Below are 20,240 nucleotides of genomic sequence, written 5' to 3' on the forward strand. Positions count from 1 at the left end.
GGGAACCTCAGCGCTTCCTCCCGGCAGGGTGCCCTTCCCACGGCGCCCAAGGATGCTGCCCTGACACCCGCATCCCCGGGCAGGTGACCCCGTGGTCCCAACCATGGCTGCATCCCCTGCAGGGATCCCCACTGAGCTGCAAGGTAAGCATCGCCCGCCGCCGCGCTGCCGGGGCATCGCTGCCACATGGAATCCGCCCGGACGGGGCCTGCTTGGCCCAAATTTGCCTCGCTGGGGTTGGCAGAGTCACTTTTGGGTCCCTCAGCTGCAACAGCTGAGGTTCAGGGGGGCCCATGCGGTGTCTAGGGGTTCCTCTTGTCCGTAAAACTAATTTGCCTGAGGATGGACCTTGGACCAAGAGCATCCCCAGATAACCTGGCTCTCCCAGGATGGGATTCTGTGTGGCTCAAGCTGCCAGATTTGTGGGTGCAGCTTGGTGCTGCTCAGTCCCATGGGCTTGGGTTCCTCTGGCCAGCTGGGGGTCCCTGGCAGCTCCCCAGGAAGGCACAGCCCGCAGCTCAGTGTGGGGGTGTGTGAAGTACCACTGCTCACAGCCTTCTCTTGGCTGACTGAAAAAGCAAAAGGCCACGAACATCTCAGGGTCCTTCAGCCTCCTCAGCCCCACCGAGGCTTGCAGCGAGGTGAGGAGCTGGGTCACCGTGTCCCCACAGACTCGGGTCCCAGCTCTACCAGGGTGGGTCTCTGGGGACATGTGGCTCAAGCCACTGGACCCAGTGGGGTTGATGTCATTGTGAAAGCCTGGTTTGCTCTGCACAGTGATGGACAGCTGTGGTTTTGGTCCTGTTTCTCCCAGCGAGAGGCATGAATCAGGAAGGCACAGAGGTGGTGCTCAGGGCAGGAGTGATGCTCACACTGGCCCACTGAACTTGGGGAGTCTGGCACATGTGACCACCCTGGCTGCTCTGTGGGGAGGAAGGACTTGGGTGACCAGCTGCTCCCTAGTGGTAAATATGGAAAGGAAGGAAGAGAAATCAGGGCTCTCTTATCGCTCAGTGCCAGCTCCCAGTGGGTGAGGCAGCACGGGCAGTGTGAACCAGCAGCCCCAAAGCCCTGTGCTTAGGCTGTGGCAGAAGATGGGGAGGTGGGTGCATTATCTGAGCAGCAGAGAGCCACAGGTGTGAGGCTTGTCTGAGAGCAGCCAGGGTCTGATTGTCAGGTGTGGAGGCAGAGAAGATGACTCAGGTGAGGACAGTATCCCCAGGAGCAGCAGGGCGCATGGGAGAGGACCAAGGTGACTTCAGCCACCTAATTTCATGTGGACATTGGTCTTTTCAGAGGGCATCACCACCTTCCTGGGGACAAAGAAGGTGCTCCTGGTGCTGAGCATCCAGCTGCAGGTGAAATCCAAGTATGAGGACTTTATCTTGGTATGTGCAGAGTCCAGCCCGGTTCCTGCTTTCCTGCTTTTCCCAGGATGGTGTTTAATGGCTGCAGTGAGGGACAGGGTGGCTCACATGTCACCATGATCTCTTGTCACACCTTGCCTAGGTCCTGACACCCTGGCGAGCCTATGTGCTGCCTGTGATGCTGCCAGTGAGGGTGAGTGTGGGGACCCTGTGCCATGGTACAGCCCTGGGGCTCCTGGGGGCTTGGGGCACTGGGGGGAGTGACCCATGAGTCACCTGGGCCACTGGGTCTGGGAAGTCCTCAAGAGCAGGATGAGGAGAGAGATGGGGGAAAGGGGAGGGGGTCATGTTTGGGGGCTGGTGAAGGAAGGGTGGAGCCAAGGCCAAGCACTGCTTGAGGCATGGAAAAGTGTGGGAGTTGGGAGGGAACCCTTGGGTTTCCTTTTTCCATCAGCACTGGGGTTGATCCTGCTCCTCTCACACACAGGTCCACAGCAGCTTCAGCTTCCTGGAGGTGAGGGAGATGATGGTCCAAGAGCCCAGTGTGGTGAGTGGCACCAGCAACGGGGACAAACCCAAACTGGGTGTTACCCCTGCTTCTGCCCAGTCCCCCATGGCAAACCCTGGTCCAGAGCCCAGCACAGGATCTGGGGTGTTCTGGTCCCCCACTGAGTGCTGCTCCTCATCAGGGGTATTTCCCTGGAGCTGGAGGTGCAGGGAGGCACCCAGGGGTGCTGGGGGGTGCCTGCACTTCCTCCCCTCTGGAATCCACGGACAGCACCTGGCCATGGCACCTCCTGCTCAGCAGGGACAAGGTGACAAAAGGCTGCAGGCTTACCAAGGTGAAGACAAATTTAGCAGGAGGGTGTTTTAAACCCCGTTAATCCTCTTAGAGAGGAGCGGGCACAGCAGATGTGGCAGTGGGAACCATGGAAGAAAGGAGCTGGATACCAAGGCTTGGATGTATTGGCTGAAATAGGGCTGTGGTCCTGCTCACCCTCGTGTCTGGTCCTTTCTAATGTCCTGTCTGGCTTTTTCTTGTTAAAGCATCATCAGCAACCATGGCTTCAGCCTGCACACGGGGCTTCTGCTGCTCAGCAGGCAGCCTGCCTGAGCTCCGGGAGAGAACTGAAGGAGCTGGGCAGAGACAGAGGGGTGCAGGGAGCTGAAACCTCAGGGTGGAGGGGGGTGAGACATCTGACTGGGATATGGAAAGCCCAGGGATTGTTAATGTGCAGGCAGTCCCACGCTTTGCAGCCTCCACAGCCCCGGGCACCGGCGCTTCCGCCGTCCTCGCGCGATGCCAGCAGATAATTGTCATCCTGCTCCCACGCCTCAATCAGCGTGTAATTAAATCAGGGAGCATGTTGCCATGGGATTTTTTTTTTTTTTTTGGTAGGAACCATAAGCTAAAAAAGCCCTAAACCTCGATTAAATAAATTCAGGGAGGAAAACCTCCATCCTCCAGCTGCAGCTGCTGCAGGCAGAGACAAGGCTGATCTCACCTCACTGCATCGGGCTGCCTCTGCAACAGCTTAAGTTGAATTTTCAGGAGGTTTATGCCTTATTCTGGCACAGCTATGTATTTTATCCTAAATTCCTGGTGCTTGCAGCATTCCCTGTGCTTATGGTGCTCTGGCTGGGTTGGCAGTAAGGAGCTGATGGCTGTCACCGTTGTGTCTGGGGGCTTGGGGACGCTGTGTGCTGCCAGCTCGCTCAGGCATCTCTTGTCCTTTGGACCCTGCAGGTTGTCATAGAAACAGATGCAGCATCTTATGCCTTCCGGTTCATGTCCTTGGATGATCTGGAGCAAGTTGTTATCCATGTCACCATGTCACTTAAGAAGGTCTTTCCAGACTCATCCCTTGGGTAAGGGTCCTCTGCTCCTGAGGGGTGGTGGTGTAAAAACCAGAGCAACCCCTTTGCCCAGAAGAGCCCCACATCATAAAATCCTGGAATGGTTTGGGTTGGAAAGAACCTTAAAGATCTTCTAGCTCCAACCCACCCCCTATGAACCAGGACACCTGCAGCTAGAAAACCCCAAATATAGGATGGGTCTACAACAGTGTTTTTAGCAGGAGAAAAACACCTGGATGAAGGTGAGACCTTGTTCCCTGACTATTTCTGGCCACCCTACACTCGAGGGTTGTAGCTAATCATAAAGTGGTGAGGATGCTCTTCTCCTGGCCCACCCTGACACACCCCTCTGCTCCCTCCCCAGGACGCTGCTCAAGAACTCCCCACCCAGCCTGTACGAGAGGATCCAGCAGATCACAGACTCACTGGAGGAAATGCTGCAGAGCAACCCTGGGCCTTGTGGTGAGTCCTGCCATAACTTCCCTCAGGCAAGACCAGGAGGGTTGGAGCAGCCTGGGGACCATTCCAGCCCTGCATCCATCAACAGCAGCTCTGCTGACAGCCCCCACCTCTGCTGGCAAGGCACCTGTGTTGGCTTTGGTCAGCTGAAGCCCTGCTACTGGGGTCTGCTGTCCACCCCTGTTCCATGGGGCAGGAGCAGGTTTGAGGGGATGCAGCTTCCCAGGAAGAAGAGGTCAGCAGGCAATATTGCTCAGAATTTACTGCAAGAATCTGTAGCTGTGCATGGTTTCATCACTTCATATGGCACCACTGCAGAGCCAGGAGCTTTTCCTGTAGCCTGGTCTGGAGCAGGATACCTCCATTATCACCATAGCAATGTGCCTTGCCTGGAATCCACATGGATCAGCAAAGTAACCCACAGCCCCATTTGGGGGCTGACAGGAGAGCTCTCTCCCCTTCGAGGAGGAAAGGGGGAGCCTTCAGCATCACTTCTGAGTCCCTGTCATCCCTCTCCTGTTTCTCACTCTCCCCAAAGTTCTGTCTGTATTCCTGTGGGGAAGTTTGCCCCCAAAACTGCCTTCTCTTTGCAGGGGGCTTTTCAGAGACCTACGCTGCTCTGTGTGATTACAACGGCTTTGCCTTCCGCGAGGAGATCCAGTGGGTAAGCTGGTCCATCCCACGGATGGAGCAGTGGTGCTGTGTCACTTGGTGGGCAGGGAAGCAGGACACTTGTGGTTGCCTCATGGAGCTGCTGGGGCTGGGACAGCCCAGATCTGGGCACTGCAGCTTTGCCTGGCTCGAGTGCCCCCTGCTCCTTGGTGGGCTGGAGTCAAAGTGCAGGTGGGAGTGGTGTGCCTTGGAGCAGGTTGTTCCCCAGACTGTGACCTAAGGAGAGCCCCTGGAAATCTGGGACCTTGCTGTGTGTCCTGTAAGAGGAGAATCCTGCTGGGACCTAGCCATAGCAGGACTCACTGTCCCCCCTTCCACTGAACACGGATCCCAGCTCATCTCTCCCTACACCCTCACTCCCACCAGCCTGGGCTGTGTTGCCTTCTGACCATTCCCTGCAGAAGTTGTCCAAGACTCACCAATCTGTCCCACCGAGCCAGGACATGTCCCCTGCCAGCCAGAGCTTTAGGGAAGGTTTCAGGCTTTGGGGTTAGGCAAGAGACTTCCCAGAAGAGGCTCCCCAAGGGCTCAGCTCCCTCCAGCAGCACCAGGCACCTGAGCCCTCCCCAGGACCCAGGGCTGTGCCTGATCCATGTGTCCATGCTTCTGGGAAGGATGTGGACAACATCTACCACAGCCAGGACTGCCGGGAATTCAACCTCCTGGACTTCAGCCACCTGGAGAGCAGGTGAGACCCCCCAGCCATGCTGCCTGCAGTGTCCCATGTACCAGCACTCATCCTCATTCTCCCTGCCCCTATTGGGGGGCCCAACATGCTTTTCTGCCCATGTTAGAAGCTTTTATTGCTTGCACGCCCCAGGGATGCCACATCTGCAGCCTGACACCCCCTCACCAAGTGCTCTGAGCCCCATGGGGCAGCAGCTGAGAGTCCAGGCAGCCTCTCTGTTTATTTTTAGCTCTTAGATCAGCCTGGGGAGCTGTTTATGGGGCTGAAAACCCAACGTCACGGCGGCTTCTTGCAGCTCGTGGCTGTCAGGTGTTTCTCTATGCAAAGCAGCCGGTGCCACTTGCTGCCCTGAAACTTGCACTGCTCCCTGCTAGCCCCCCAGATATCTCTTATAGCCTTGTTATCACCTGATTATAACCTGACAGTGGGGCTGTGAGCTCCAGCTGTGCCTGGAGTTCTCCCTGTGGGGCTCAGCTGTGTCTCCATCCCAAGCACGATGGAGCAAGGGCTCAGCTCTCAGGGGAGGCAACTGCCAGGCTGGGCTGCAGCGAGTCAAAGTTCTGGGCTGAGCATTTTGGGGACAGAGGATCTGTGTTCAGCTGGCCAAAAAGGAGACAGTTTTAGAGATTTCTTTGGATGAGGAAGTAAAAAAGAAAGTTGTTTCCACTCAACCAAAACCTGTGGTGTTGCTCATATGAGACCTCAGAGCTAAAGATAATTTAAACTGCAAGGTTTAGATGGAAGCATGCAAATATTTTGATTAATTTAATTTTCCCCAAGGCAATAATGTGGGGAAGATGACCTGTACCTGTGGATTGCTTTAAACCCACAATGTTCTGCTGAACATTGTGTTGGGGCACATTGAGGTTGGGTGTCTTGGAGCATCCGAGGGTTGGAGCACCTTGGGTTTGGATGTGCTGAGGCACCATGGGATGGGTGTGTTCTGGCATCCTGGGTATCTTGGGCACTCCAGGTATCTTGGGGCACCCTGAGGCTGGATGTCTTGGGACACACCCCAGTTGGGTGTTTTGGGTCACCCATCTGGGACTAGACTTGGCTCTTCCTGGCCCTTGACTCTCTCATCCCTGTCACCCTGCAGGGATGTGGCGCTGAGCGTTGCTGCCTTGTCCTTCAACCTGTGGTTCACCAAGCTCTCCTGCAAGGATTTCAGGCTGGTGAGTGCTGGTGCTGTGGCTCTGGGTGCACCAGAGGTGGCCAGGTTCCCAGAAAGGCTTTCTTCTTCCCTACCAGAATCAGGAGATTTCAGAGCAGCTGCTCTACATGCTCAGCAAATCAGTGACATTGGAGGAGCTGGTGCTGGAGAACAGTGGGCTGAAGGCGTAAGTGAAGGTGTTGCAAGGCAATGATGAGCAGGATCTTGGCAGCCTGGTGGTTCTTCCCTCAGTGCATGCAGCAGGGAGGTCCATGCACAGACCCTTGTGCCAGGGGTTGGTGCTCCATCCCCTCCACACTGGGAAGCTCAGGGGGAGCAGAGACTCCCATAGCCTGGAAGGCCAGTGAATACCATCCAGCCCTGGAGATGCTCTGCTGCCTTCTGGCTGCTCAGCTGGAGCCAGGTCTGCCACACAGGCAGGAGCTGGTGGCATGTCTGTGTAAGACTACAGGGTTGGTGGCTGTGTTTCCTGGAGGTGTCCAAGCATTGGTCACATGGGTGACCCTTCTTCCCACAGTGACTTTGTGCAGAGGATGGCCCAGGTGCTCAGCAGCCATCCCAACTCTGTTCTGCACACCATCAACCTCTCTGGTAACCAGCTGGAAGATAGAGGTACTCAAATTCTGGGCTGGGATGAGTTTACACTCACCAAAATGGATGATCAACTCCAGATCCCACCAGCAGCTGCCTCCTGCCCTGGAGGCTGCAGCTCAGGGTGGGGTGGACACCCAGTGGTGCTGGCACAGCCTTTCGGAGCTCTCTGCTCTCATCAGGGGTCACTGCCTTCAGCCGGCACATGGAGAAGAGTTCCAAGGGTCTGCAGAGCCTCAGCTTGGCCAGGACAATGCTCACAGCCAAAGGTAGAGCCCAGATGCCCTTGCCCCACTCCACAGAAGGAGTGACTGGAGGGGCTGCAGGGACACCCTGGAAAGGGAACCTTCATGGATGCGATGTCCTGCTGCCCCAGCTGGAGGGAAGTTCCTTTGCTCTGCTCCGTGGGTCTCCCCAGGGCAGGGAGCCTATGGCCATCCTCTCTCCCACTCTCTTTGAGCAGGGATGAGCACGTTATGCAAGGCCCTCACAGATAACAAAGCCATTGGATTCTCCCTCCGGCACTTGGACCTCTCTGGAAACCCTGGCACCCTGGCTGGGGATGACATCAGTGTGAGTATGCACGCTGTGATGGGATGGGTGACATCACCCAGTCTCTGTCCTGTGGTTTGGATGGCTTTGGTCTCCTCTGGTCTGTGCCCTGCCCTGCAGCACTCCAGGCATGGGAACTTCACGGCTGCAACACCCCGTGACTGCCTGGGAGCAGCTGGGGACACCCTGGGGACATCCCCCTGCACCTCCTTGTGGGAGTGTGGGAGATGCCACGAGTGGGTTCCTGTGTGCAGGATTCACCGCTGTGCTCAGTGGGAGGGAGGAGACAGGCTGGAACTGCGATCCCAGGGCTGCAGGGTGCTGGGTGGGGGCATGTGGGATTCAGGGGCAAAGCTGCTGAGCCCCCTCTGCCCACAGAACCTGCAGAGCCTCCTCCACCATTGCCACTCGCTCTCCCACCTTAGCCTGGCTGGCACAGACTGTCCTTTGGATGCTGTGAGTACCATGCAGGGGGTCCTGGCAGTGAGCCCTGGGCTCTGTGGGGCTCTGCATCTCCCCTGGCTCCTCCTCCACATGGCTCACATCCCCACCCTGGCAGCTCTTTGGAGCCCTGCTCCATGGATCCCACACCAGCCTCATCCACCTGGATCTCTCCAAAAACGTGTACTCCCACAGGTGAGCCCTGGGATGGGGTGAGGGGGGCTGGTACCCAGGGGGTGTCCCGTGCTGGGTTGCAGTTGTTGCCATGTTGTTGCCACTGTCCTTTTCAGGAGGGTGAAAACCATCTCCCCTGATATCAAGGAGTTTTTCAGCCAGGCCTGCTCCCTCAGACACGTCTCCCTGGCAGGTACCAAGCTGCCAGCCGATGTTGTAAGGTGCGATTGGGCAGCGGGGATTGGATTTGGGGTGAGCAGAGCCTGGGGACACCTTGGTCAGGGCTGGTGGGGAGGATGGATGGAAGGGGCTGTGGGAGGCAGAGCTCTGGGAAGGATGCCCTCTCCAGCATCCCACTCCCACTGCCTGGACTGTTGGGGGTGCCCCATGGCAGGTGCTGGTGCCCCCATTTCTTGCACCGATGGGGAAGCTTTGGTGATTTTTCCAGGGCACTGCTGCAAGGGCTGGCAGACAACAGTCACATCAGTGACCTGCACCTGGATCTTAGCAGCTGTGAGGTGAGGGCCCAGCAGCCATGGGCACCACCCCTCTGGCCAGGCAGTCCCACTGAGGCAGTGTGGGAAGGCCCGTGCCCTGTCTGACCTCCCCGACAGAAGGATCTCGTTTGCAGGGCTCGCTGCCTCCCCTTGTACTGATGTCTTGCTGTTTCTTCCAAGCTGAGATCAGCGGGGGCCCAAGTCATCCAGGACCTCATCCCTGATGCCAGCTCCATCAGCCACCTGGACTTGTCTGACAATGGTAGGTGGCTTTTTCCCAGCCTTGGAGAAGATCTCCTCCATCTCCCAGACCTTCATGTCCAGTCACCCAGCACAGGGATTGGGGTGATATCTTTATGCCCCCCTGCCTCAAGACTTGTCAAAATTTCTCATTTCACATCTTTCTTGGCACAGTCCTCTTCAGTTCACTGCACCTGAAATGGTCTTGTGTTGCTGGTTCAGGGTTTGAAGCACTGAAAGGGTTTCCCTGGTCAGAAACTCTTCCCACCTCTCTGCAGGTGTTTGTTGCCTCTGCTGTGGCCTCTGAAGCCATGGGCAAGTGATGCTAATCCTCACAAACATCACCTCTGCCAGCTGTTAATTTCATCTAAAGGCCCTAAACTGTCAAACAGCCTTGCTGAGATCTCACAGCAGACCGTGCAATTCCTCGGTAGCCAAATGGCTCTGGGGAAGCTGAGTCCTTCAGGACACCAATGCTCCAAAAGCTTATGCTCCCACCCAAAATCTCTGGTCAACCTTTGCCAAAATATGCATCTATTTTTGGCTTTCCCAGCAGAGCATCTCTGTGCAGGAGGGGCATTCCATAGGTGTGGGTTGGTGCCTCGTGCCCTTGGCTGGTTGAGCTGCTGGGTGAGCAGTTCCCTGCCCAAGTCTCTGCCTGATTTCCCTGGGGATGGTGCAGCCAGGAGGATGGGAGTGCAGGCAGCTGCCTGCCATGCTGTCCAGGGTGGTGGGTGGGTGATGGGGGCACATCCCTGAGGGATGGCAGAAAACAAGTGCCATCTCCAGCTCCCTTAGTGCCCCTGTGGCACAGCACAGCCTTGGCACCCCAATATCAGGAGTGCCCACAGTGGCTGCTCCTTCCCTGAGGTCGTTTCTCAGGGACCCCAGCTCTGCACAGGTCTTCTGTCTCCTTGGGTAAGCCAGGAAGGGGGGAAGATGCCCAGGAACTTCCCTGGGCATCTCCAGCATTCCACTGTGGCAGCTTGGTGGCTCTGAAGGTCTCCTGTGAGGGACCAGCTTGGTGCCACCCCCACCTGGACACTTTGACAAGTCCTGGCCATGGATTTGTTGGAGCATCTTGGTGGATGTGTCCCGTCTCCTGCAGGCTTTGACCCTGACATGGTGACACTGGTGCTCTCCATTGGCAGAAGCAAATCCATTAGGCACGTCTCCCTGGGGAAAAACTTCAACATCAAATCCAAGTGAGTGCAAAGCAGCAGCACCCAGGCTTGGAACCTTCCTGGAATTGTGCACACACCTTGACTCTCTCTCCCCACTAAAAGCCCGTGGTAGGGCTGGTAGGAATTGCCTGCCCATCCTGGCTGCTCCAACATGACAGGGAGTGCCAGCAGCACCTGGTGCAGTGTCACAGATGGGTCATAACCCAGGCAAGAGTGGGAGGGAAGACAGAGCTCTCTGCCTGCTGTCTCTGCATCCCCAGGGCATGCACAAGCATCCCTCTCACACACACCATCTCTCCTGCAGGGAAGGTCTGTTGGATGTCCTGCACCGCATTGTCCAGCTCACCCAGGAGGAGGATTGTGTAAGTCCAGTCCTCAGCCACCACAACCATCCCATCCACTCCTGGTCACCCTCAGCCACCACTGTGCCAGGGTGCCATCCAGCTCCCTCCTGCACAGGCTGGGAGCAGTCCTCCCTCTCTCCCACTGCCATTCAAGTCCTGCTGCTTTTATTTTTCCTCAGTCTGAAGCAGACACTCAGACAGAGGAGTGGGAGCTGTTCCCGTTCATCTGGGAAAATGGGAACCTGTGTCTGGCTAAAGGCATGGAGGAGACACTTGGTGTAACCTGGATTCAACACAGCTTTCCCAAAAACCCTCTCTTTTCTCCTGTCTGCCAGGCATCTGAGCTAAATCCAGCTTGTTGCTGAAGCACTCATTGCCCTCCTGCTTCTTGGGGTTCAGCATCACTTGTTGTCTCCAAAACCAGCACCAGCCCAGAGGCTGCTGGTCAGGGATGGAGGCTGTGTCTGAAGGGTGACGCGCACCTTGACGTGTCCTGGCCACCTGTCCCCCTCCTTGTCCCTTTTCTAGCCTCTCCAGTCACTGTCTGTGGCTGAATCACGCCTCAAACTGGGAACCAACGTCCTGCTGAGTGCCCTGGGCAGTAACACCAGCCTCGTCTCCCTGGACATCAGTGGCAATGCCATGGGGGACACGGGAGCCAAGATGCTCGCCAAGGCCCTGCAGATCAACACCAAGCTCAGGTAGCAGCAGCTCTATAACACCCTGTGGGTGATGCTGTGCTGGTTGTGATGATGTGATGGTTGTGATGCTGATGCCACCAGAGGAGGCTTGTATGGCTCCTGCTGGTCATGGATGTGGTCCTGGACCACTCCTGGTACATGGTCGGATGCTATGGCTGCATTTTGCACCCATGGAAGTCATCTGGCAGTGCTGGCAGGGGGCATGTAAAGAACAAGAGAGCGGCTCAATCCCTGCCCTGGCACTTGCCACCTCTTTTCCAGGCTCCTGCACAGCTCAGCATGCTACAGACAGACCTTTGTGGTCACTGCCCTCCCCTCATGCTCTGCCATCAGTTCCTAAAACACCATTTTTGGCCAGATTGTGTACACAGAGCCAAAGCAGGGGTGTCTGCAGAGGACAGGGAATGGTGTTCAGCCAGGGCTGTTCCTCTGGGAGATGTCTGTCCCTGCCTGCAGGATGGTGCCTGAATGTGTTCTCCCAGCCCTTCACTCCCTCCAGGCACCCACCTGAGTCATAGCTCCTTGCAAAGTCCAAGTTTAGGTTTTGGATACTGAAAATTGTAATTTTTAACCCCACTTTTAGGCTCTCTTGATGCCGTGGGTGTGGGCAGGGGTCACCCAGGTCCTTCTTTTTGCAGGACTGTGGTCTGGGACAGGAACAACACAACTGCCCATGGACTCCTAGAGGTGGCTCAAGCTTTGGAGAGGTAAGGAAGGAGCCTTTTGGTCCTCCTGGCTTGTTGCCACCATGCAAAAGAGCCTCTGTCACCAGCACGTCACTGTCCCCAGGGCCTTTTTTCCCCTTGAATGGCAAGGCCATCACACAGTTTCAAACATGTCCCAAGGGAGTTGGTCCACAGCTCTGGCTTTGCAGCCAGAAAATCAACCTGACACCCGTTGGGTGATGACAGCCCCATTACCAAGCTCAGGGACTCCCAGCACAGCCTCATGCCACCCAAGGAGCCCCCAGTGAGCACGGGGGCATCTGGTGGTGCTGGTGATGTGATGCTCCTCTCCCCCTTGCCCATGACAGGTGGGTAGAGTTTGTTCACCTGCTGAGCACACCCACCACCCTGTCTGCTGCTTGGCTGTGCAGATCTCTGGAGGTCTGAAGACAGAGGGGTGCGAGGAGAGCCGGGGCAGGCGGTCACTGCCTCCCCACCAGGGTCTGCTGAGGGCCAGAGTTTGGCCATCCCTATCTCCAGGGCTGGGCCTCAGAAAAACATCCAGGCTGCTGTTGGGTGGGCTCTGTGTCGTGTCTGTGGGGACATGAGCAGGGGGGATGAGCCCTGGGTGCAGCAGCACCTGCTCACCCGTTCTGCCCCACAGGAATTACACGCTCAAGGCGATGCCGCTGCCGATGAGCGACGTGGCGCAGGCCTACCGCAGCAACCCCGAGAGGACGGAGGAGGCCGTGCACAAGGTGGGGGGATGTGGGCTGGGGAATGCAGGGCCAGGTGCCACCATCACTGCTCACAGCCTCTTGCCTGTGCAGCTCCAGTCCTGCCTGACGAGAAACCAGCTGCGGCAAACGCTGCCGGCACAGACCTTCCGGCTGCAGCAGGGCATCCTCACCACCTCGTCTGAACAGGTTTGATGCACAAATTACTGCATGGGGCTGCTCCTCCCCTGCCCAAAATGACCCTGGGTTGCTCATGTGAGCTCTTGCAAGCAGCAAAACACCCTTTTAACCTTTTCTGAGTGGAAGGCAGAGCGGATTGGAGGGATGGAAGAGGTTGCTCAGAGAAATTGTGGATGCCAAAGTTCTGGAAGTGTTCAAACCCAGGCTGGGCTTGGAGCAACCTGGTCTAGTGGAAGGTGTCCCTGACCATGGCAGGGAGGTTGGAATGAGAGGACCTTTTAAGATGCCTTCTGACCCAAACCATTTCATGGTTCTATGGTGAGGGTGAGGGCGGATGGAAAACAGATCTCCTGGAATCCTGCTGGTTGCATCCATGCATTTCATGCATATGCATTGCTGAGATAACCTATACAGTGTGTTCCTGCCCCCTGTGCACTCTTGTCAGCAAATCCCTGCCATGTGGCATCCTTGGTTATGAGGCAGGGATGCTCTTGGAGGCTGTAACCTGCCCATGCCCCCTCCAGGCACACTCTTCTCTGGGAAAGTCACAGCAAGGAGGGGAACTGGCAGTGCTGCTCCAGTGCTGGCACATGACACAGCCTCTCTGTGCTCCAGATGGTGAATGAGATCTGCCTGAGTGTGCAGAAGCACGTCGACATCCTGAGCACCTGCACGGGCAGGGAGGTGGAGGCAGACATCCTCTGTGCTGAGGAGGCCATCAGGAACGCCAACCTCTCCGTCAGTGTGAGTCCACAGCGTGGGAAACCCCCTCAGCTCACCCAGCATCCCTTCGGGATCGAAGCAGGGCATTGATTAGTTAATGACATCATTAACCAGCAGCCAGGGAATTCCAGAATGTCGATGCAACAGATGCACAACACCAAGCACTTGCAAACATTAAAGAACAGCTGAGAATTTCTAAATTCCCTTCTAGAACAAAGATCAAAATGTTTTTAGTCCCCTTGCCCCAGAGACACACAGCTGTGTGCACACCCCCCACAGGGTTACAGCCCCTCTTCTTCTGGCATCCCATGCTCACACGTCCCTTCTTGGGAGAGAGGGGTGCTCCAGCCTTGAGAACACCCCGCAACCCACAGGTGCCCACACTGGTGAGAAACCTCACCAGTGAATTACTGAGGGTTCCCTCCCTGGGGTACCTTCATCCCACCCCAGCAGTGAGAATGCTCCATCAGCCCATGACAAAACCCATCAAGTTAGGTTGGCAGACCTGGCTCTGTCAGACCTGGTTTGATCCTCCTGGTCTTGGTTCTCTCTCTCCATTGCACCTTTTTCTCCTCTTCCTCTACTTCTCTTCAAACCACCTCATTTCTCCTTTTCCCCAGCTCCCTGGAACCCCCCTGGTTACTTAATCTGGCAGAGACAGGATTTAAGAAGACAGTACTGATGTTGGAAAGGTGGTGAAAGGGTTGGTTAAGGCTCTCCCTGATCCAGGTAGCAGCTTAGTGGGGTGCAAGAGGGGAAGGAGAGTCACTGGGTGGTGGGGAGAAATTGAGGGGACTCAGGGACTGCAAGGGACGAGGATGCCCAAACCTGGCCCAGCAAAGCCAAGAGATCACTGGGTCTCCCCAGATGATGCAGGTGATGCTCTTCCATGGGGCAGCCGTGGATGCATGGAAATATGGGAAGAGAGGATGAGGTGCCATGGGATGATCCACACCATCTCTCTTCCCATGTCAGATCCTGCCCCTCTTGTATGAGGCGGGAAACACCCCCTACCAGAATGGCAAGCTGCAGCACAAGCTGGAGTGTCTCACAGAGGAAGCATCACAGACCTGCAGCCGGGAAATCCAGGTGGGAGCCCATGGGCAGCACAGGATATTCATCAGCCTTGGCCCGAGGATAAGGGGGATGGTGTCTACTGAAAACCATGTGAATACTGATAAAAAATAAACTGAAACCTTCCTTTCCTCCCCAAACTTCAGGCAATCATGCAGGCAGTGCTGGACACGGCCCACAGCCTGTGCCCAGCTGTGGTGCAGAAGAGCGGGGTCAGGGATCAGCTGGTCAATGCCATGTCGGAGCGGATCTGCCTCCAGGACCACCTCAGCCTCAGCACTGTCCTGGACCAGATGGTCACCGATGTCTTCAGCAAGCTGAAGTGGGTGATGTGCTGTTCTTCCTCCTTGCTCGGTCACTGGCAGTGACCCATGGGGCCAGAGGAGCTTTCTGGGGGCTCTCTACCAACTTCTCCTCTCCCTGCATTGTGGTAGAGGTGTGCTGGGTCCTGCTGCTGTGTTTTTCCAGCTGTAGCTTTGCTTCCTGCTTGGATCCACTTTGCATGAGTCCCTAGGGTGCTGGGGAAACCCGTGGAGTGATGTCCCTGCAGGCACATCCCCTTGTCTGGTGCTGACCATCAACAATGGGTTGCATTTGGCATTCTCCATCCCAGCCAGAGCCTATTCCCACTCCTGTTCTGGCAGCACAGACCCAACAAGCTGCAGTACATGGACATATCCTGGGAGCCCCTCTGCGTGCCACAGCCAAGCATCCATCTCCTCAGCAAAGCCCTCCTGGGGAGGTGGCCCCATGGCTTGCAGGGTTGGTGGGTGCTGGCCCTGAGAGGGCTCTTTCTGCTCCCAGTGAGATCAAGCTGTCCGTCACAGCCGCTGTAGCCGACTGCATCGTGGATGCTGTGCTGGGAGACCTGACCATCGCCCAGTGCAAATTGGTGAGTGAGGGGACTGCCAGTGCAGGGATGTGGGGCTGGGATGCAGGAAGGGGATCTGGGTAGCCCAACATTGTCTAGGACCGCTGTCCACCGCTGCCTGGACACCAATCCTGTGACCGTGGATTTGCAGTCTGGGAAGCAGGACAATTCCTACCCAGGCTGGTTTTCCTCCCAGGTAATCCTCTCCCAGTGTAGTCACACAACATTAACACCCTGAGCAAAGTCCCAGCGCTGCTGCCTGGTGGGGGGTGCTGGGGTGACACCGGGCACAGGCCACTCCTGCAGCAGGGCAGCTGCGCTGGGCTGGACACCGGCTAATCAGACCTAAATCCGCTCACAAATCCCAGCCGTGGGTAGGGAGCAGAGCAGTGCAGAGCACACAGGGCAGCCGAGCACGCTTCAGCCACTGGGATAATTTAAGCGCTTCCTAATGGTTTTAGGCAGAGAGCCTCTCCAAGCAGGGGCTCGACCTCCTGGTGCTGCTGCCGGAGTCGGCTGAGGACGATGCCACTGTGCTGCCAAGGGGCAGGAATCCTCCGGACCTCGCCGCAGAGGAGGTAGGGTCTGGACCCGCTGCCGCCGTGTGATCCCGCGGTATAACCGCCCTTTATCCGCCTTACCGGATGATGCTGGGCTTAACGCCGCAGCCTCTCTGGGTGTACGCACCCCCCGGCACCCCCCAGGGCCGTGCTAAGGCAATTAGTGCTGGGAAATGGGACCATTAGCCTGCCAGGCCTTGCTGCTGGCACCGGGAATGCGTCCTTGTGGCAGCCTGGCTGCTTGTCCTGCTGCTTTGGGACCTGGGGTCCAGTGTAGAGCATGGCTCTGGATGGGGAAGTATTCAATCCAGCACTGTGGGTAGTTTTGGAGCTGGGACAAGACAAGGGGTGCAGCCGTGGGAGCCCTGGGGTGATGGAGGGATTGCATCCGTCACTGGCTGCCATGGGATGCCTCTTGGCACAGCCAGCTTGTCCATGCCGGAGCTGCCACCATCCCTCTCTCTCTGCAGTACAAGATGGCCCTGCGGAGGAGAAACAAGCATTTCAGGAGCATTCGGCCCACACCAACTGTGAGAAGTAAGGTCACCGCGGAACTGTCCCTCTGCTGCAGATCAGCGGGCGCTCGCTGCCTCCACGGGACACGGCAGGGGCGGGGGGCTCGCAGCAGCAACCTCATGGTCAGAGCCCCCCACGGTCATGGGCTGAGGGCTGCAGGATCTGGACCCTCCAGAGAGCCTCTCCCAGTGCTGTGGTGGGGGTCCGTGGGGGAAGCTCACCTTGACCTTGCTCTTGTGCTGGTGTCGGGCCTCAGCTGGCTCAGTGCCCTTGGGCAGTGGAGTAAATGCCCTGAACTCTCTCCCCACATAGCCAGCTAGGGGTAGGAGGTTTGTCTGTGATTGTGGGTGCCATGGAATCTCCCATTGCCATTCCATGGTCCACCCTGCACATAGTCATCACCCACCCACCCAACAACCTTGGGGAGAAGACATTGCCCATGGGTTTTCCTTGCTGCTGGTGGTGCCCCCAGAGCCCTGCATGCCTGGGAGGGGAGTGAATCTCAGTGGGGGCACTGACGATGAGAAGCTGATGGGTGACTCTGCTTTGGCTAAAGCAGAGCTCATGCAGACTCTGGCACTCAGCACCCCTGTGTCCCCAGGGTATCCCTGAGCCCCACAGCACCCTGCCACCCGTCCAGAGGGTACGTGGGGGCGTGAGGAGCTGCCTGCAGAGCAAAACGAGTGCGTTCGTGAGTGCTGCTCGCCGGGCCAGCGCTGGCAGAGTTCGTGCCGTACCACCGCTGCCTGCTGCAGCTCTCCGGGCTGCCTGCGGGGCTGGCTCGGCCCCTGCCTGAGCATCCCCCCACAATCCCGCCACAGCATCATCCCCTGCCCGCAAACCTCCGGCGGCCGTGGCAGGATCCGTCCCGGGCTGCGCCGCAAAGCCGCCACGCACGCTCCTGGCGGGCACGGCCACGCTCCCCTCCCCGCGGCGGAGCCGCTGCCCCGCTGCCCCTCCACGCGTGGGCGAAGGTGACGGCGTCGGTGATGATGATGATGATGGTGATGATGGTGATGATGATGGGGAGGCCTGGCGAGGGCGGGTGTCAATAGGGACCCTCTCGCCTCTCGTAGGTGTCTCGGAGCTGGAGCCGGCAGCGGGTCGAGACGCCAGCGGGCTCCGAGCTCACCGGGCGCCGCCGTCACTCAGCCCCGCCGCGCCGCCGGCACGCCCTGCCTCCACAAAGGATGCTGAGCCTGCGAGCGGCTCGCTCCCCGCCACGCAGCCTGCCACCGCCACCGGAATCCTTATGGACCTGCCGACCGCCGGCGAGAAGCTGGAGCATTGCACCAAAGCCAGGCCCCGGCCCAACCGCCGGCACAAGCAGCCGCCCAGCAAGCCGAATGTAAGGGGGGGCACGGCTGGCAAGGGAGGTGGGGTGTATTCGGTGTGTTTTTCCCATTTTTTTTCCGCTTGGGTGAATTATTGCGGTCAGTATTTGTTGCAAAGCAAGAAAATGAGATGCGCAAAGACGCGGTGGGTTTATTATTCTGCATTTCAGCTGCTGCCGGAGCCTCCTCCTCCTCGGGGGGCAGCCTGAAAGGATGGGCAAGGGGGCTGGGGGGGGCGAAGGGAATTATCCATCCTCTTTTTTGCTCCCCACTGGGAGATGCTGAGCGGTGGGAGCCAGGAGAGGAATGAAAAAACCTGCAGAGTTTGGGTGCAGAGGGCCAGCGATGTGTTCGGCAATGGCTCCAGCTGCGTTCCTCCTGAGCTTCATTTGCTCCCCCTTATCCAAAATCCATCATCCCTGAAGCACTGGTGGCCACCACGGCTCCCGGTGATGCTGGTGGGGCTCTGCCAGCTGTGATGAGGTGGGTTGTGCTCCCCCCATCCAACAGGCAATCCTGTCTTTGCACCCCCCTTCCCCAAGGAAAAGTAACTTTTGGGTGCAGTCAGTGGCGAGTCCAGCTCCGTCACTGTCCCTGGGGCTGGATCCTGCTGGCATCACCTCATCCCCATGCCACCGTGATGCAGCTGGATCCTTTCACTTGCTGGAAAGCCCTGGCTTGCACGGCTGTGGTGATGCTTGCCCTTGGATCATGGTGGGATCAGGGCTGGCACGGGGCCGGAGGGGAGGCAGCAGCTGTGTCCCACAGGCAGGGTGGGTGCTGGAGGTTGGCAGGGCCATCACCCTGCAGTGGGACAGGCACGCCTGGCACCCAGGGTGGGCCAAGGCTTGAGCAAGGACGGGCTTTGATGGATACGATGTGACAGGGAGAGCAGATCTCAGATGGCTGGAACGGCTCCTGAGCGGCATCAATCCAGCCGTAATGAAAAGTCATTATGGATTGAAATGCCACCGATGGGGAAGCGCCTCCCTCTCATCGATAGGAAGCCACTGATGCAGTGCCACATGCCAGGGAGAGGAAGGTGCCATGGAGGAAAGCTTGGCCATGGTGTGGACCACTTTGTTATGGGGATGGAGCAGGTGGCTCTCATGCAGGCTGTGGTGGCACTCCAAGGTTGGACTTGAAACATCTGAAGGATGCAGATATGGGTCCTGGCAGGTCACCTGCTCCATCACCCTCCAGCAATGCAGGGGTCCCTTTCTTGGAGCTCAGATGGAGGAAGCATCCCTGCCAAAAGCTTCTCCCACAGTACAAGTGCCATACTTCAGCCACTCTACTACGCAAGGGGTTGGAAGGAGCCTGGTGCTGCCTGGAGCTCCCAGTGCTCAAGGGAGGGAGCAGGATTAGAGCTCGGACACAGCTGATAACACCATGGTTTGGCTTTAATGCTGGGTAGGAGATGGAGCGTGCCAGCACCCATCCTCCAGGGGCACCCACTTGATCAGGCCCAGGGGAGGGTGACACACCTTCATGTGTGTCACCTGGGGGCACCTTTGCCCTGTGCTGGGCTGACAGCAGCTGTCACCCACAGGTGCAGCCCGTGGCCTGTGAGAACAGCGAGGACAGGAGCATCACCCGCGTGGACGAGGGGCTGGAGGACTTCTTTGCCAAGAAGGTCATCACAGAAACACTGCCGTAAGCCTGGGGGGTGCTCAGGGCCCCTCACCTGCCCAGCACACATCCATCCCCAGGGTTTCAGCAGCCTCCCTGCAAACACTGCTGGTCCCAGTGCAAAAGGGATGCAGGGGAAAGCAGCACACCCAGGGATGTCACCAAGAGCAAGGCTGGGGGAAGAGGAATGGGATGGCAGCCACGGTGCACAGGATGTGGCTGTGGAGTCTGTTCCACAGCGGGGAGGCAATGAGGGAGCACCCATAGGAACCATGCTGGGAATGGGTGCCCTTGTCAGGACACTACCATCACAGGTCATGTGTCCAGGGTCTGGATCCATCCCTTTCGGGTGGGCAGAGAAAAAAAACTGACCCCTTACTTCTTGGCAGCCTAGAGCTCACCTTTTGCAATGCTTCATCTCTCCCCAGCCCCACGACTCCGGAGACCTGCCTGGGATCAGCCCCTCTGGCTCCCTCTGGTTCCCGCACCCTCAAGAAGAAAATTGGGAATTTTTTTGCCTTCAAGAAACCCAAATCCAGCCGGGGCTCAAGGTGTGAGAAGGAGCCTGAGGGTGGTCCCACCGCCCCTAGGAGCAGGCGTTTGATGCTCAGTGACATTTTACGAGCCCCCAGCAAGGCAGGCGAGTCAGGGAAGCCCCTGAGTAAATCGGAGGAGGGGGGGCTCTCTGCTGAGCCCCACGCAGAGCCTGAGCACTGCCAGACCCCTGACTCTGCCCGGAGGATCCGGCCCAAGTACTCTCGGGAGGGCAAATCCCAGTCACTCATCTTGCTGTCTGGGGAGGATGAGGATGCGCTGGGGGTCAGGCATGACAAGGTAAGCACTGTCACAGATACCAACTACCACCACTGTTCATCTCACCTGGTGGGTGCTGCTCCCACCCATGGATGCTGGTGGGGTTACCAGGGGATCACTGGAGTGATGGCTGGGGACACCCCCACTGGGTCTTGTCTGTGTCACCATCAGGCAGCATGCCTGGGGTTGGGAAT

General features: G+C 57.6%; 2 protein-coding genes across 3 annotated transcripts in view; one reads left to right on the plus strand and one right to left on the minus strand.

The window, feature by feature from the left end:
* Window positions 1-20,240, minus strand: part of LOC107209709 (C-factor-like) — a 136,335-nt gene that overhangs the window by 93,559 nt on the left and 22,536 nt on the right. The window lies entirely within an intron of this gene.
* The window catches only part of CARMIL2 (capping protein regulator and myosin 1 linker 2), a 23,262-nt gene continuing 3,022 nt past the window's right edge, over window positions 1-20,240 (plus strand). For both annotated transcript variants that reach the window (XM_015639575.1, XM_015639576.1), the window contains exons 1-33: window positions 1-143; window positions 1,297-1,388; window positions 1,510-1,560; window positions 1,855-1,914; window positions 3,115-3,236; window positions 3,589-3,686; window positions 4,277-4,347; window positions 4,970-5,043; window positions 6,143-6,218; window positions 6,295-6,383; window positions 6,735-6,829; window positions 6,991-7,077; window positions 7,272-7,381; window positions 7,739-7,816; window positions 7,920-7,996; window positions 8,092-8,196; window positions 8,424-8,493; window positions 8,653-8,734; window positions 9,821-9,917; window positions 10,201-10,258; window positions 10,769-10,941; window positions 11,580-11,648; window positions 12,271-12,364; window positions 12,437-12,532; window positions 13,139-13,267; window positions 14,222-14,335; window positions 14,467-14,642; window positions 15,125-15,212; window positions 15,653-15,769; window positions 16,222-16,288; window positions 17,344-17,615; window positions 19,154-19,257; window positions 19,662-20,067. In XM_015639575.1, coding sequence (XP_015495061.1) covers window positions 104-143; window positions 1,297-1,388; window positions 1,510-1,560; window positions 1,855-1,914; window positions 3,115-3,236; window positions 3,589-3,686; window positions 4,277-4,347; window positions 4,970-5,043; window positions 6,143-6,218; window positions 6,295-6,383; window positions 6,735-6,829; window positions 6,991-7,077; window positions 7,272-7,381; window positions 7,739-7,816; window positions 7,920-7,996; window positions 8,092-8,196; window positions 8,424-8,493; window positions 8,653-8,734; window positions 9,821-9,917; window positions 10,201-10,258; window positions 10,769-10,941; window positions 11,580-11,648; window positions 12,271-12,364; window positions 12,437-12,532; window positions 13,139-13,267; window positions 14,222-14,335; window positions 14,467-14,642; window positions 15,125-15,212; window positions 15,653-15,769; window positions 16,222-16,288; window positions 17,344-17,615; window positions 19,154-19,257; window positions 19,662-20,067 — 3,537 coding nt within the window. In that variant the 5' untranslated portion in view covers window positions 1-103. The remainder of the gene's footprint in view (window positions 144-1,296; window positions 1,389-1,509; window positions 1,561-1,854; window positions 1,915-3,114; window positions 3,237-3,588; window positions 3,687-4,276; window positions 4,348-4,969; window positions 5,044-6,142; window positions 6,219-6,294; window positions 6,384-6,734; window positions 6,830-6,990; window positions 7,078-7,271; window positions 7,382-7,738; window positions 7,817-7,919; window positions 7,997-8,091; window positions 8,197-8,423; window positions 8,494-8,652; window positions 8,735-9,820; window positions 9,918-10,200; window positions 10,259-10,768; window positions 10,942-11,579; window positions 11,649-12,270; window positions 12,365-12,436; window positions 12,533-13,138; window positions 13,268-14,221; window positions 14,336-14,466; window positions 14,643-15,124; window positions 15,213-15,652; window positions 15,770-16,221; window positions 16,289-17,343; window positions 17,616-19,153; window positions 19,258-19,661; window positions 20,068-20,240) is intronic.

Source organism: Parus major, chromosome 11 (assembly GCF_001522545.3).
Source record: "Parus major isolate Abel chromosome 11, Parus_major1.1, whole genome shotgun sequence".
Classification (NCBI taxonomy): domain Eukaryota; kingdom Metazoa; phylum Chordata; class Aves; order Passeriformes; family Paridae; genus Parus; species Parus major.